Below are 16,978 nucleotides of genomic sequence, written 5' to 3'. Positions count from 1 at the left end.
CACATGCTTATGCTTGTTCTCATTCCTCCGTTCCATTCCTATGCCGCGTTCATGCACTTTTGGGCTGCTCCCCTGCGTCAGCAGCCATTGCTTCCCCTGCGTCACAGCGCAACCACAAAAGATAGCAGCAACCGACACTTTGCTGTTGGCTGGAGTTCTCACTTCATTTCGTTCTCCGTTTGCCGCCACCTTTCACATTGTTTACACATACAATTTTAGGATTTTTTCTGTTTCGCTTCGAAACAATTTTTTCTTCAATATATTTTTGTTGGTCTTTCCACTCCACTGACATTCATTCATTCATGCTATTGCATTCGTTGGCGATATGTTGTTATTGTATTTCTCCACACGAGCGACGCTTAGGTCCCGGCCCCTTTCGCTGTGATTGACGCTGGTGGCTTGCTTTGCTTGCGATGCCGGCTGATTGCCTATTGAAAATACCAGTTGGGGATTTCCCATGTGGCCGGTATACGCCCACGCGGCCTTCGTGGGGAACGCGATTAACGACATAGGGATCCAAGCAGGAGATGTTGTGGCTTTGATTGCTACGCTGGCACAACCATTTCGCTTCCAATTGGGAAGCTTTGGCGCTACCCCGGTAGACAAAGCTTACCAGAGGGGGAACCAACAGAACGTAGTCATGTGGTTGGCTGGGCAGCTGACTCATGCTGATGCTAATATGTTTCCCTTTGGGTTGCGTTACACGATTGTGTGTCGGCTAAGAGCAGCTGGGGCGCACGACTTATGACATGGTATCTGCTTGATTTCGCATTTCGCCTTTTTGGTTGTTGTGTGTTTGTTGTCCTCCAAGTTGCACTACGGTAAATCTTCAAATCCAACAGTGTGCAGCGTATTTGCTTTTGGCTTGTTAGTGCACTTTGTGCTTTCTCTGGAAGCACATGTCGCAGATGCAGCAGCAAAAGTGATGCTTTCTATGAGATTCGGCCAGACTTTTCCAACGCTTGGTATCTTCACAGTTAAAGCGTGATTTTTTGTGTACAGCTTTACCCAATGGCGCTCAAATTGCATCAGGAGAGCAGCACTGGTAGCCAGCGTTGGGCGAGTATTGCACCTACTCGTGGTATTCGTGCAAGCGCCAAGTTTTCGTTGTTCTTTGGAATTTTTAATTTAAGGTGAAATGGCGGTTCGCTAACGGAAATTGCTTTGTGCTAACGGATATGAGCTGAATTGGGCAAATGGCTAGACAAAATATTGAATTATCATTTGCAAGTAATGTTGCAATAATTAAAAATTTTTTACGAATAAATATCAAATAGGCAGATCATAAATGTAAATTAATTCGGGTTGATAGTATAGTAGGAAAGTAATTGCTAATGAACCTCATGATATTTCATAAGTAATTGATAAAGTCGATGAAGAAATTTGGAAACTTTTTATACTAACTAACTATAACTATTTATATGAACCCTTGTTTGCTTAACAACATTTTTTGGCTGTAGCAGTTCTCCAATTTCGCCCATTACAAACACCAACTTAACTCTCAAGACATCGTAATCTACATAAAAGTTATCGCTTGCCCAGACGGACGGACATATAGTCAGAAGGCTATGTTAGGTTAGGTTATAAGATCGATCCTAACACATATGTATCTCACTTCAGAAGCTTAGAACGCCGGTCCGTTGTGTTACCTAAAACTCCTATATAATAGAACATAAGTGGCTTTCAAATCGAAAAAATGTTTCGAGTCTATCACAAAATTTGTTGAGATTCAGCTATGTCTCCTGATTCGCCGTAAGTAAGATTGCCGCGATGTTTCAAACACATAGAATATGGATAATAAGCCTCGATGTTTCTCCTTCTCTATAGAACTTTGACAACTTGAATGTATATTGGATAAAGTCCAGTAAGAACAACAAACTATAACTGCAGCAAGATCAACTTTGCTAAAGATAAGTAGCTCAGCAGATATGCTGTGATCTACTCTTGGCCAAAATGATCTTACAGTCGCATAGAAGCGGATTGTTGACCAGCGCCTAATAAGCGTACGGGAGATTCATTGCTTGTGCTGAAATGCTGATGTCCATGGAGATCATCGGAAGTTCAACTTGTCTCGTCATACTGATGATGTACATATATATGAACTCATTCCCTGCATTGACACGATTATAGCCTCTTGTATAGCCTTTGGAAACCTGTAATTAAGTTGTAGAAAAAGATGCACTAAGCGATATTCAAATGTGATAGAACTAACTAATTAAAGCTAAAGTTCTTGTTGTTTTCTACTAAAGATAACTTTATCAAAGCCTAATGTGAAAAGAGAGGAACTGAAGCTCGTAACAATCTCTCATTTTTATACCCTGAACATGGTATATTAAGTTTGTCATGAAGTTTGTAACACCCAGAAGGAAGCGTCGGAGAGGAAGCGTCGGAGAGAGATGAGTCTATTTAGCCATGTCCGTCTGTCTGTCTGTCCGTCTTTCCGTCCGTCTGTCTGTATAAATACGAACTAGTCCCTCAGTTTTTAAGATATCGTTTTAAAATCTTGTAAACGTCATTTTCTATTCAAGAAGCTGCTCATTTGTCGGAGCTGCTGATATCGCACCACTATAACACAGAGCTGCCATACAAACTGAACGATCGGAATCAAGTTCTTGTATGGAAAACTTTCGCATTTGACGTGATATCTTCACGAAATTTGGCATGGATTACTGCTTAAGGTAATAACATAATATCCGAGAAAATTGTTCAGATCGGATTACTATAGTTACTAAAAGAAATGCACCTGTGAAGGGTATATTAGCTTCGGTGTAGCCAAAGTTAACGTTTTTTCGTGTTTTTATCTTCACATATGACAACGAACAAATTGTTATCAAATGTTCAAATGCATGATAATACATACCTTTTTGGATTTATTATAAGTACACACTCGAGGTAAGTGAGATATGAAAATAGACGATGTAGTTTGGATACATATGTACCATATATGTATACGACATAGATACATATGTACATACTTGTATGTCTGTCTATAAATTTGTTCGTAGATAACTTTGAAATGAGACGAACGAATTTTTCCTGTTAGGTGAATACTTTCTGTAGTTCATTTGCATGTTGAAATCAGCGATTAGATTACGTGCTACATTAGTCAAAAAGTTATGAAGGTCAAAATATACAACTAAATTAATTTGAGTTCTGATATTAATTTTATTTTGTTTTTATACTCTTTCAATATTTTGCTAACAAAACTAATAGTTCAACTAACAGTTCAACTAACTTTTTTGATCACCTTAATCCAATTCTTTAGTTAGATATAGGGTTCTATGTAAATGTAGAACTGAATCCCCTCGACCTTCCCAAGCGCCATCGTTTCGCTCTTGAAAAGTTCCAAGAAGATCCGACGTTTTCGAGCCAGATTTTGTTCTGCGATGAGGGACATTTCTGGCTCAGTGGGTATGTAAACAAGCAAAATTGCCGCTTTTGGGACGAAACTAGAAGAAAATCAAGAGCTGCCATTTCATCTAGAAAAAACAAACCGTACCGACTATTTGATGCCTGAAATTGAAGCTCATGATCTCGGCGTTATTTGGTCTCAACTAGACGGCGCCAATTTCCACATATCACATCAATCAATGGAGAACACTTCGGTGAACACGTTTTGGGCCGATAGATTGCCCACCAATATCGTGTGTTATCACATCGTTAGACAGTTTCCTGAGGGTTAGGTAAAGTCTAAAGTCTATGCGGACAATCTCGCTTCAATTCTTTGAAGTTTCTGTATTTCTTCTAGTACAGTGTTCGGCACTCAAAGTGTAACCAATTAAAAAAGCCATAAATTCGGTTTAGAAAACTATTTTTATTTATTTTAAAGCACAAAATGTGTGAAAATAATCATAAATTCAGAACCAATTCACTTTTGCTCCATATGACCACCATTTGCCTTGAGACGGTCAAAAAACGTATCGCAAGCTGCCCGAATGTGACTTGCCGGTATTTTGGCCCACTCACGGACAATGGCTTTCTTCAGCATCTCGAGACTGGTGTACTTTTTACTTCGGACCTTGCTCTCCTAAATGGCTCAGAGAGAATAATCCATTGAATTCGCATCTGGTGAATTCGAGAGCCATTGAGTGATCGTAATGAAGTTCGGAACGTTGTTTTTCAGCCTTCTTGGTACACTCGCGCTTTGTGAGACGTTGCTGAGTCTTGTTGAAACGTCCGTGGTTTGCGAATGAAATGTTTGTTGGCCAACGGCTTCATAGCAGCCTCCAGAACAATTTGCCGATAATATGTGGCATTTACTTTGATGCCAGGCTCGATGGAAACAATTGGAAAGCGCCCATCTGCGGGCATCCCAAACCATTATTTGTGGCGGGTGCTGCCTCCTGGTGGCCAACCGATGGTTTAGATGCTCGTATGAAGCGGCCCAAACTATCAGAAAAAACAATGTTATTTGACCGCTTTGGCGGGTGCTTGCTCTCTCAAGTCTTATTTGTTGCTGCTTTAGTGTGAGATCATGGGCCTTTTGGAACTTCTAAGGCTTGACCTTGAGCTCATTTTTCAATATGCGTCGGATGCTGCGGTCGGATATTTTCAGTTCTTTAGCCATTTGATGATCACACTATTACGTTTGAATTCCATCGCTGATCACTTTTTTTTGCGTTCACTTTTAGCAAAACGCTTTTGTACACTTGTTAACAATACTCCGAACTGTCATTCAGCAAATTTATAAACAGCTGATTCCAGTGCGATAGCTGCGCAAACGGTCTGAAGTTGGTTACACTTCGAGTGTCGGACCCTGTAGGGAACCTCGAAACGGATCACCCTTTATATAAATGAACAGGATGAAGAGACGAGTTCAAACCGTCCATCTGTGCAAGTTGCAACTTGGGTAAAAATTGTGATATCTTATTGGCCTTGGTACACATGTTTCTGTTTCTCGGCATCGTAAGACGGTTGGTATTGAAGATGGGTGTAATCGGACTACTACCCCACCTATAAAATGCCATAGCTAAGCATTAAGATAAAGAAGTGTAATTTGGCACAGGAGATTGCAGTATACTCTATATACTATAACAAGGGGCACCTGTGGGCTAAAAACTTCGAAAAAGTGGGCGTGGACCCGCCCTCTAAAATTTTTAGTTTATATAACTTCGAAATGATTCAAATTATAATAACCAAAAAATGGATGATATCGGATGATGGCCCCACAGAATCCACACATAACGGTACTGTTAAAAACTTCATAACTATACAAAATCTTCAACTGAAAATCACTTGATTCATGCTAGATCTCTTTTTTTTTTTTGTTTGTTTTAGATCGCCGAAAAAACATAAAATCCGAGTCAATTCCGGTACGTAGAACCGGCTGTCGTGGGAATCGATACTAGATCCCTCGTAACATGTGGCGTGACGAAGAGTGAGTGATTCAACTGACAATTTTGTTTGTAAAAACATTTACATATATTTTTATGAAAAATCCTAAACAAATACAAATAAATTCACAATAAAAATATTTTACAAGAAGGCAAAATGTCTGAGGTTTGTTTTAGAGAGATAGAGAGAGCGAGACTTGTTATTTCGTTATAGAAATAATTAATTTGCACGTCATGTAAGCGCAATAAATGCCCTACTGTTAAAAGTTTCGTCTGCGCAGAAAGCTGATGCAACTGTTAATAAGCAGAAAAAGCTAAAAGCGTTGCCAGCATTAAACTTGAAAATGCATTACAATTACGGAAAAGCTTTAAAGCGCTTTTATGAAGAAGTACAAATGATTACTCTACACTTAAAAACACACAAGGCATGCAGTTGAGAGTAGTTAAATTCAATATTGAAGTTTATGCGAGTATCATCGTGTGAACTTACTCAAATCGCTAAAAATTTGACAAACTTCGAAGTAAGCGAACGCGCTAGCAAAGAATATGATAAAGCTCTTATCTATTGGTGATAAATCTGTGTCTGTGTGGAATATTATTTTATTATTATTTTATTTAAAAAATCAACACATGCCGCAATAAATGATTTGCCTTCCATCCGTTTCAATTCCATTTCGTTATTTTGACTATTTTGACATTGAACTTGTTGCAGCTCGTACATGGTACGTGCTTGAGCGACAAACATACGAAACAAAAGTGATTTACAGCTATAGGCCTTATTGCTTAACTGATAAATTCCATGTTTTTAATGACGTAATATAGTGCTCATTTCAAACATTGTCAACCGTCAACCAAACAAATTGTTGAAACAATTGTCAAAAGCAATAAAATGCACACGATTAAAAATTGGAATGATTATTTTCAAACTACAATACATGCTTGTGTATAGAAACAATTTATTTATACATACATACATATGTATGTACGTACGAAATATAGTACACTCTTGCATGAAATAGAACATACGTAGTGTCATGTTATCTGAAGTGGCTAATAAGCACCATCCCCTCCCCCATGCAATTATTTTCGTGAAATGGTAATCTCCGGCGCTTCTATTATAAACTCGCTGACATTCACGCGTACTAATTTAGTAGAACGCTGGACGTGTGGCGGCTAAGTTAGCTGGGAACGCAGTTGGATTGAAAACATAAAGTTTGAGCAAATAACAAACAAATCGGTGAGTACGAAAGTGTTAAAGCAAGAGCGCACAGTGTGACAGTGTGACGGTGCTTCCCCTTTAGTTTGCTGAATGAATTTTTTTTTATTTTTTTTACATAAAAATGGAGAAAAAATATAATAAACTAATTAGAAGCGATTTCACAATTATTTTTTGGAGACGGGTGTCTTTTTACTCTTGCAACCTGTTGCTACAGGGTATTATGGTTTTGTTATATACAAAAATATAAACATGATCAGGTTGACGAGGCGAGTCGAAAACGTTGCTTTTCTCTGCTCTTGAATCTCTTCACGTTCCGCTTCGTGCGTGTTTGTCTGTCCATCTGTCTGTGCAAACAAAAGTTAGTAAAATTTGAGATATCGTAATGAAACTTTGTGCACTTATTTCTTGTAAAAATGTGTTCTTAGAGGGGTGTAATTGGAGCACAGCCACGCCCACAAAATTCTATCAATCATAATTGTTATAACTAAGCTTTTGCTGTGCTAAAAATTTTGAAAAAATGTGCGTCACACCGTCCTCTAATAGGTTTAAAATACATATCTCCTAAACCATTAAAGCTACAATAACTAAATTTGCTAGGACAAATCTTTTAAATACCCCCTCCGGCCGTGCGAAAATGGAAAATGGATTGTCATACCGTTCTTTCCTCATATAACGGTTTTGTTAAAAGCTACTAAAGGCGCGAGCAATCAATAACTAAATGCTTCGGATACTTTATGCGATTTGGAAAGTAAGCGTGACAAATTTAGGTGAAATAACCGATCTTCGAACCTCTTCGACCGATCTCAACCAAATTTGTTTGGTAAGACCGGAATATGATCGATCAGTTTGTAACCATAAGCTAGAGTGATTCGATCTGAACGATTTCTTCGTAGAATGCGCCATTGTCTCAGACAATAATCCATGCTAAATTTCGTGAAGCTAACTCGTGAAATGAAAAAGTTTTCAATACAAACGATCCGTTCGTGATCTTACACAATAGTCCATCCAGAAGATATCTTGTGAAATATAAAAGTTTTCCATGTAGCGACTGGTGTTTGATCGAAAAGTTTGTGTGACAGCTAAATATATGCTATGGTGATCCGAGGTGATCTGATATATAGCGGTTTCGACAAATGAGCCGCTTTTTTAAGATTCCTGCTCACTTCAAATCGATATCTCAAAAACTGAGAGACCAGTTCGGGTATATGCGACAAATGGGCGAACGCACAAACGGAAATGGCTAAACCCACTCAGCTCGACTATATTTTCAATTATAGTATATATGTATGTATACATTTTATAAGGTCTCCGACATTTGCTTCGTGACGAACCGAATATACCCTGTCCAAGGGAAAGAAATACCTAAAAATAAATAAAATTTTCACCACCAATCGTGCTCTTTAATGATTTTACGCCGGTTTAATACCGGCATACATACATATATGGTATTCGGAAATAAAGAGTCATATTTTGAAGTTCTGCTAAATAAACTACTGTCTCTAAGCCACTCATTAATAAAAATCGTACACTCGACATTTAAAATGAAAAAAAAACTTCACTTTTTTTGTACTTTTAAGACATTCGGATGTAAACAGCAAATTGATTTACTGTCGTGCATTAACTTAACCGAGAGCAGAGTGTTAAAAGTTCGATAAGAAAGTGTGCTCTTGGAGCAGAGAAAACTTTCGAGTGATCAAGTGCTCGCGCGTACTCGCAGTTTCACACGCGCACACGGCGAGTTATGAGCTAAAGCTATTAGTTTTCAAATTGCAACGCCCGTCAACAGAGAGCAACAATGTTCGTCTCGCAGCAGGGCCGCTTACTGGGCGCTAAAATTATGCGCTATATCTCCCACGGCGCGAGAACAACAATTGCGAAAGAGCAAAGAGACATTTGTAAGTGATTGATGTGCAGACTTATTTGAAAGCCGGTTTTAAAAGCTAGTGTTTGAAAGTTTTGTGAACGGGTTTTAGTTCACTACTAGAAGCAGGAACACAAAGAACATTCGTGCTTTGCTAGCGCTAAGAATTCTTGGAAAACAACTTTTCTTTTTTCCTTGTTTAATCAACACTGACTTTTATAAACGCAAAATGCTTACACGACAATTTTCTATTTTTCAACTTTCAATGCTCACCGCACTGCTCGTCGTCGCCATCTCCTCGACAACCACGGCTGACAACTCAATCGCTAAAAACGCAGGCAAAATGTCCGGCGAAGAAGGAAAATTCCGAATTCTTGTCACACATCCCCAAGTGCCACAAGAGGCTATCGAATTGTTGCAGCGCGACTGTGAGGTAATCGTCGTGCAGAGCTTACCACCAAATCGTTCGGAAATTTTGGAGAAAGCCAAGGGTGTGCACGCCTTCCTTTGGGGTGGTCATGAGAAGCTCAACGCAGAGGCATTGGATGCCGCCGGTCCACAATTGAAAGCGATATCGACCATGTCTGCTGGCATTGACTATGTGGATGTACCAGAGCTTAAGCGACGCAATATACCGCTGGGCCACACCCCAACTGTGCTCAATGATGCTGTTGCTGATATAGCGGTTGGTTTACTGTTGGCAGCAGCGCGTCGTTTCCACGAAGGACGTCAGAAGATCGAGACGTAAGTTTGAACTTAATAGAAACGTGTTTACCTCACTGTATATTTATTCTTATTACAGCAACAATTGGGAGACCTACACTCTTAACTGGATGTTGGGTCAGGATCTGCGCGACTCGGTAGTGGGTTTCTATGGGTTTGGTGGTATCGCCCAGGCGATCGCTAAGCGTCTTTCCGGTTTCGACATTGATAGTGTTCTATACACCACCCGTCGTCGCGTAGATGAGGAAATCGAAAAGGAGTACAATGCCAAAAAAGTAGATTTCGACACCATGCTTGCTCAGAGTGATTTCGTTATCATTGCTGCACCATTGACTAAGGAGACCGCTGGTGTTTTCAATGCCACTGCTTTTGGTAAAATGAAGAAAACCGCCGTGCTGGTGAATATTGGCCGCGGAGGTAGGTCTAGATGTGCTGCTTAGGCATTCGGGTGCTAATTCAATTAAATACTTTTAGGTGTTGTTAATCAGCCAGATTTATATGAGGCTTTGAAAACAAATCAGATATTCTCTGCCGGCCTGGATGTGATGACACCAGAACCACTGCCACCAAATGATCCTCTCCTAAGTCTGCCAAATGTTGGTAAGTAAAGGCTATAAAATAATGTAAAGGGCTAATAAATTTCCAGAAATGTCTATGTGTCTGGAATTCGTAAATTCTAATACAAACTCAAGTGTTCAAACCTGAAAGCGTTGATAAGATGTGTTTACCTGTAAATTTGCTTTTTTTTTTCTTAGCAGATAACAGTGTTTTGGGAAAGACAAGCTTCCTTAATTTTGCTCCGCCACAATCTTATCAATTGCTTTCGCTTTTAGGTGCTCACTTCGGTATCTCTCCTTTGGTGTCATAGTTGTTCTCGCTTTGATGTGTTAAATTTTTAATGATTTTAATCGACCAAGGTCAAAATGTCAACAAACACGCTCATAACATTTCTTTTCTCTAATTTTGTTTTAATTTCTTAATGACGCAGGCGTGTGCTTTGGTTGTAGATTGTTATCGAGTTTCTGTCTCAAATGATATTTTTGCTTATAATACATACATATTTATGTTTGTGAACCCATTTTTTTAGTGGCAGTTTGGCTCTCAATTTGATTTATTAACTTTCATTTTTTCTTTCAGTGCTCGTCCCGCATTTGGGTTCCGCCACCCGCCGCACCCGCACCGATATGGGTACGATAGCAGCGCATAATGTCTTGCGCGGACTCGCAGGCGAACCAATGTTCTCGCCCGCTTACTAATCTCTTAACAGATCGCTTGGTAGGACAAAACTCTCAAACATAATTCTAAATTTATATAAATAAATTAACTGCAATAAAAGTAAACACAAGAAGAAGGCTTGTTAATTACATGATAAGATTAGAAAAATAATAATGGATATGTAACTAATTATAATTATAATTCTACTTCGCTTTAAAAGTCTCTTGCTCGAAACCGGTTTAAGACCCGTAATAACTTGGATAAAGGTGGTCAGCATGATTCAATGTTCTATGGATCATGCCCCCTCATACGCGATTCTTTAGTTCTTTGGCTCCCTGTAATTCGACCCGATTTAAGGTATAATGAGCTGAGACGATTTGGTCCAGGGGCTGACCCAGAGTATTTTGGGGAGTGAACTATGTAATTTTGTACTTGGAACTCAAGTTTTTTTTTTTGCGTAGTGTTACTTATGATGGAAATAATGTATAACTTTTAACTTTTGGGGGAATGAAATTAATGTAAGGCATTTTTTCTATTTAAGAAAGGTATTATAGCTGCGTTTTTTTTGTTTTTCATTGAATTATGTAGATATGTCAATCCTTCTGGCTGAAAAATTGCTTTACATTGTGTTGCTCCTCAATACTTTGTACTATGAAACAGTTCCCAGCTGAGATTCAACGTCTTCTGTTGGCTCTAGTCGCCTCAGCATTTAAAAGTGGTGACTGATTTCGAAGAAGAGGAACTGGCAGCATTGCGATGAAGATGAAGATTGCTGACGAACAAAAGAAGAGCTTGCAGAATCCTTCGAAATTACTCAAGCAGATTTTTCAAAACTTTAAAACCAACCGCATATGGTATATCAAATCAAGTAAACTGGGTGTCATGTGACTTAAAAGCAATTATAATTGTTTATCAAACATCAGTATGGATTTGAGGTTAAGACCAAGATTCGGACTAATTTCATTCGTATTCAGAGAAACTATCCACGTAATTTCGTTAAAATACTTGACATAATAACCGACATAAACGCTATAAAGGCAGGAAGTACAATGTGGATGGAATTCATTATATGGCATATATTGGGGTTATAGGAGCACTAGATTCACACACTGACCGAAATATTGGGCATAAAGTCTGCTGGGTTTCGTAGACCAATTTCTCACATTTTCGGTATTAAACAATTGTATATCCAGGGTTAAATTTTCACTAAATTTTCTTAAGAAACATTACATATTGACCAATATATACGGTATAAAGTCAAATATCTTACATTAGGTATAAGCTAGCTAGGGGTAGTATTGACTCGGTTTTATTCGTTTTAAACCTAAAGACATTGTGTTATGAGAAATAGATATCTAACATGTACAGAGTCCGTGTGGTTTTACTTGAATTACCTGCCTACGAAGACCCAAACTCTCGGTGCACGTAGATCAAAACAATGCGTTGATCAGCGCCACAAAGTATATTGGTTCGGGTGGACGGAAACACCCTAGCTGCCTTGGTCGGGTTCGAGACCGACTTAAAACCTCTGCTGTACTCTGGGTCCGGCACCCGGCCGCAGTGCGACTCCACACCGGACTAAATGCCCTTCCGGCATTTGGTTTTAAACCACAGCCACCACGACTCTCCTCAAAGGGCCCAACCCAATGAGCAGACTGCAGTGAACTTCAGGGGCGGCTGCTCCCCGTGGTACCATGTTTTAGTCTTTGGTGTGACTTGTAGCTTACGCTACTGCCAGTTGAGCCCCTAAGGACTCAACTGTATGTTGACAATGTCTCGTAAAAACGTAAATCGCAAAACGAAGCGTCAGAATACCAGGAATAAAAATATACAGCGTACGACGATACTATAGCACTGTATCTGGCATGGACTATGCTGACATTTCAAGGCAAGACCAGAAAGACAGACACAGTGCATATGCGATTTTAGTCGCCTCTTATGACAGGCATGCCATGCCGCGGGATTTTACTTTATAAACCAACTGGAAGTTTGAAAATCTTTATATCAGGTATATGTAGTTAATGTTAGTATTGACTCGATTTTACGCTGCTAGAACTCAAGGGCACACTAATATGAGAAAATGATCCTTTCCGAATTTCAATGATATACTTCAATGTTCACGAAGATCCACATGTTCGGTACCCGAGTACTTGAAACTCTTGGTCCGATTTCAATTATTTTTGGACGTGAAATGGCATACCACAGAGGCACTATTTGCTTTAAATTAAATTCTCATTTTGGAGCTGGATTTATATTCTGTAAAGTAAAGATTCATAGAAATTTTAAAATTTCTATATACATATGTATGTATATGAGTAGGCGTGGTTGTTGTCCGATTTCTTCCATTTTCACAACGTGACATGATAAAAAATGTAATGCAGTAAATTTGGTTGACTTTAATCAATTCGTTCAAGAGGTATAGGATTTCCGCTAACGGTGGTGTTGTCCAATCTTCATACTGACTCCTATGTAGCTCTTCCATACAATCTTGAATATATAATTAAACGTCTCTAAAGGAATTATTTATTGAGTTACCATTCTTTAGGGAGATTTGAACATAACTGTTATATATGGAGTTGGGGTGTTTATCATTTGATTTATCCCATTTTCACAGTTACTAAAGAAATCTTCGAAAAACTTTACTCCAGAGGGGTTGGTCTATTGTTTTTTCATATTTAACGAAAATAATTTAAAGCATTATTTTTTGTTTTGACCCTTCCCAATATGCATACTTATATATACTGTAATATTTGCAACTTAATGATAATACTTAATACATAGCTAACAACTTTCAGTCACCAATATTTATCACCTTTCTTTGGCCACCACTGTACCAAAAGTCTGTGTGTAACAGTATGTATGTATGTAGTTGCATGGACAATATTAGAATAGATCAACATGAAAGCTTAGTGCGCTTGAGTGGGTTTAGTGTCGCCCGAACTATTTCCTACGGTGGACATACACAGTTGCAAAAACAATCATTCATAAAAAATGGCCAGCCCAACGCGACGTCTACACAAAATACTCGTCTCCCATCCGCAGGTACCCAAAGTAGCCTTGGAGCTGCTCCAACAACGCGGATGTGAAACAATAGTGTGCGAGAGTGTGCCGCCGTCGCGTGCCGAAATAATAGGCAAATTACCCGGAGTGGATGCCATTTTCTGGGCGCACTACCAACCGCTCAATGCCGAGATACTCGACGCCGCCGGCAAGCAATTGAAAGCGGTTTCCACCATGTCGTCGGGCATTGATTACGTCGATGTAGCGGAATTCAAGCGTCGTCAAATGCCATTGGGGCACACTCCAGGCATAGTGAAAAACTCTGTGGCAGATTTGGCCATTGGATTGATGATATCTGCCGGCAGGCATTTCCAAGCCGGACGACAGGAGATTGAGAAGTGAGTACACAAATATTTGAGGAGTTGTGGTTTTTGTAAACATTTATGTTTGCAAGTTATGTATGACGCCAGCTGATTTAACAGCACTGTTAACATTTAACAGCGAGCGAAGCTTTCAAAGCTTATCAAACTAATGCTGGCATTGCCAACACTAACTTTGTTTTTATAAAAGAACTGTTACTTGAGTAAATATTTTTCTCATTCCTCTCTTTACAGTTCTCTTTGGCGCACGGAGCGCATCAACTGGCTGATGGGCCAGGAGGTGCGCGGCTCTGTGGTGGGCTTCTTCGGCTTTGGCGGTATAGGTCAGGCTATTGCGAAGCGTCTGCAGGGTTGGGAGGCAGCGAAAATCATATACCACACACGTTCGACGCACGAAAATCCCTTTGGCGCCATTCATGTGCCTTTCGAGCAGCTGCTGCGCGAAAGTGATTTTCTTGTGGTCACTTGCCCATTGACGGCGGAGACGCGTGGAAAATTCAATGCTGACGCTTTTAAACAAATGAAGTCCAATTGTGTTTTCGTGAATGTAGGCAGAGGAGGTGAGCTCAAGTCATATTAAACCGACATTTATAGTATAACGGTATTTATTATTTATAACTATAACATTCGGCATTTAGGCATTGTTGTACAGTCAGCGCTCGTTGACGCATTGAAAAGTGGTGAAATTGCTGCTGCCGGCTTAGATGTAATGACACCTGAGCCACTACCTGCGGATGATCCCCTTATGAAGCTGCCAAATTGTGGTAAGGCCATTAAATTATGCATTAAAATTATAGAATTGAAATAAAAAAAAGAAATCTAGTGGTATCCCAAAACTTTGTAAAAGTTAGATACAGTCTCTACAGTTGAACTAAAGTTTTTTAAAGATTAATGGTTTATTTAAATATTGTCCATCTCTTTACAGTCGTCATTCCTCATTTGGGCACCCAGACAATGCAGACGACCTCTGAAATGGCATTGACAGCTGCGAATAATATACTAAATGCCCTGGAGGGTAAACCGATGGTTTGTCCCGCTTACTAAATGCTTTTAAATATAATTATGTACATATGTCTGCGTTTATGTACTTATTCGCATTTATTGTTGTCTTCTACATATTTGAAATAAAATTGAAGAAATTTATATAAACAAGTAAGGAAGTGCTAAGTTCGGGTGTAAACACACATTTTTTACTATTGAAACTTTCAAGGCTCAAAGCCGGAGGAATAGCTTCAGGTGTTGGCTTAAATTTATTTTAAAAATGTTGCGAAACGATAGAGGATCGGTATTCATTATATGTGACCTGGTCTACGAAAAGGGGGCTAACGTGCGAAAACTAGTTTTCTGGGAAAAGCTGTTAAAAATAATCGTCAGTTTCTCGTTATCTCATTAATTGTTCTCCTTTTTTTTGACACCTAAGCCCCCTTTCCGTAGACCAGGTCACATATTAGGAATATGAGGGTTAGGCCAAGATCAGGACAACTCTATTCTTATGCAGCACTAAGCTATTAATATAATTTTGTAATTTTGAAAAAAAATGGCCAACTTAAATTTTCACTAACATACAGACTACTAAGTAAGGATTCTCTCCTTATGTACATATATCTCACACGTTGACCGATATCTGCGGTAAAATGTCAGTCATACGCTCCGGGGTACACATTTCCGGTATATTGCGGTTTGAATAGTTATGGTAGGATTTTGAAAAATTAAAAGTTTAAGGTTGTATACCTCAAAGCACTGATTGTGCAAGGTTTTGTCCCGATATACTATACATTTGGTGCTTCATTTGTGTACTGGAAAGTGTAAGAATCAGATATAATTATGCTATATGGGAAGCCCAATTTCACACTGTACGAATTCGGTTATGTACCGAATTTGGTTGAAATGTCCAATAGGTCCGGCGATATGTTATTTCCCTTATACATATGTGAGCGGTGCCACGCCCATTCCCAATTTTGACATCCCTCATGTAAAATTTAATCTCTCTGTCGTACTAAATTATTGATTTATTTTGATAAATCAAAACCCTTATATGAGGAATGAGCAGGGTTATTATCCGATTTCATCCATTTTCACCCTGTCGCAGAAAAGAACTTATCTGATTCCGTTTATCTACAATACAGAACTTCTGCCGACCTTGGTAACTAATTAAAAGTATGTGTTAGGGAAATAGTATGTGTTAGGGAATTGAAGAGGGAAGCGAGACGCATCTGCAGACAGAAAAAGAAAGAGGCCGAAATGCGTGAGTATGAAGAGCTTGATAAGCTGGCCGACAGGGGTAATGCTCGAAAATTCTACGAAAAAATGAGGCGGCTTACAGAAGGTTTCAAGACCGGAGCATACTCTTGTAGAACCCCAAAGGTGATCTAGTGACCGATGCCCAGAGCATACTTAAATTATGGAGGGAACACTTCTCCAGCCTGCTGAATGGCAGAGAATGCACAACGCCAGGAGAAGGCGAACCCGATTCCCCAATCGATGACGATGGAGCAGACGTCTCATTGCCCGACCAGGAAGAAGTTTGAATAGCAATTACCCGCCTGAAGAACAACAAAGCGGCGGGGGCCGATGGATTGCCGGCCGAGCTATTCAAACACGGCGGCGAAGAACTGATAAGGAGCATGCATCAGCTTCTTTGTAAAATATGGTCGGACGAAAGCATGCCCAACGATTGGAATTTAAGTGTGCTATGCCCAATCCATAAAAAAGGAGACCCCACAATCTGCGCCAACTACCGTGGGATTAGCCTCCTCAACATCGCATATAAGATTCTATCGAGCGTATTGTGTGAAAGATTAAAGCCCACCGTCAACAAACTGATTGGACCTTATCAGTGTGGCTTTAGACCTGGAAAATCAACAACCGACCAGATATTCACCATGCGCCAAATCTTGGAAAAGACCCGTGAAAGGAGAATCGACACACACCACCTCTTCGTCGATTTCAAAGTTGCTTTCGACAGTCGTCGCACTCGCGACTTGGCACTCACATCACTGTTGACAGTCATAACATTGAAGTTGTAGATAATTTCGTCTATTTAGGAACCAGTATTAACACCACCAACAATGTCAGCCTGGAAATCCAACGCAGGATAGCTCTTGCCAACAGGTGCTACTTCGGACTGAGTAGGCAATTGAAAAGTAAAGTCCTCTCTCGACGAACAAAAGCCAAACTCTATAAGTCGCTCATAATTCCCGTCCTGCTAGATGGTGCAGAGGCTTGGACGATGTCAACAACGGATGAG

General features: G+C 39.6%; 2 protein-coding genes across 4 annotated transcripts; both read left to right on the top strand.

The window, feature by feature from the left end:
* The first annotated feature begins 6,454 nt into the window (after positions 1-6,454).
* Positions 6,455-10,487, top strand: LOC126753291 (glyoxylate reductase/hydroxypyruvate reductase-like). 3 transcript variants are annotated; one of them, XM_050464625.1, is made up of 6 exons: positions 6,479-6,570; positions 8,130-8,447; positions 8,752-9,157; positions 9,216-9,553; positions 9,611-9,736; positions 10,274-10,487. In XM_050464625.1, exons 2-6 carry the CDS (start codon positions 8,348-8,350, stop codon positions 10,390-10,392), a joined length of 1,089 nt encoding a protein of 362 aa, XP_050320582.1. In that variant the 5' UTR covers positions 6,479-6,570; positions 8,130-8,347; the 3' UTR covers positions 10,393-10,487. The 3 variants fall into 3 exon arrangements, with proteins under 3 accessions (XP_050320583.1, XP_050320582.1, XP_050320581.1); XM_050464626.1 differs by lacking the exon at positions 8,130-8,447 and having other exon boundaries at positions 6,455-6,570; XM_050464624.1 differs by lacking the exons at positions 6,479-6,570; positions 8,130-8,447 and having other exon boundaries at positions 8,515-9,157.
* A 2,771-nt stretch (positions 10,488-13,258) lies between these two features.
* On the top strand, positions 13,259-14,883 carry LOC126753296 (glyoxylate reductase/hydroxypyruvate reductase). The gene is made up of 4 exons (XM_050464634.1): positions 13,259-13,749; positions 13,966-14,291; positions 14,370-14,495; positions 14,657-14,883. The coding sequence occupies exons 1-4, from the start codon at positions 13,343-13,345 to the stop codon at positions 14,773-14,775; spliced, it is 978 nt and encodes a 325-aa protein (XP_050320591.1). The 5' UTR covers positions 13,259-13,342; the 3' UTR covers positions 14,776-14,883.
* The last annotated feature ends 2,095 nt before the right edge of the window (positions 14,884-16,978 follow it).

This window comes from Bactrocera neohumeralis, chromosome 3, assembly GCF_024586455.1.
Source record: "Bactrocera neohumeralis isolate Rockhampton chromosome 3, APGP_CSIRO_Bneo_wtdbg2-racon-allhic-juicebox.fasta_v2, whole genome shotgun sequence".
NCBI lineage: Eukaryota > Metazoa > Arthropoda > Insecta > Diptera > Tephritidae > Bactrocera > Bactrocera neohumeralis.
This window is presented reverse-complemented; position numbering and strand designations above follow the sequence as displayed.

Coding starts and splice junctions, on each gene's coding strand:
- LOC126753291 (XM_050464624.1), top strand. CDS start 8,643: ATGCTTACACGACAATTTTCTATTTTTCAACTTTCAATGCTCACCGCA. Junction 9,554..9,610: donor GGTGAATATTGGCCGCGGAG/GTAGGTCTAGAT, acceptor AAATACTTTTAG/GTGTTGTTAATCAGCCAGAT. Junction 9,737..10,273: donor CCTAAGTCTGCCAAATGTTG/GTAAGTAAAGGC, acceptor TTTTTCTTTCAG/TGCTCGTCCCGCATTTGGGT.
- LOC126753296 (XM_050464634.1), top strand. CDS start 13,343: ATGGCCAGCCCAACGCGACGTCTACACAAAATACTCGTCTCCCATCCG. Junction 13,750..13,965: donor GGACGACAGGAGATTGAGAA/GTGAGTACACAA, acceptor CTCTCTTTACAG/TTCTCTTTGGCGCACGGAGC. Junction 14,496..14,656: donor TATGAAGCTGCCAAATTGTG/GTAAGGCCATTA, acceptor ATCTCTTTACAG/TCGTCATTCCTCATTTGGGC.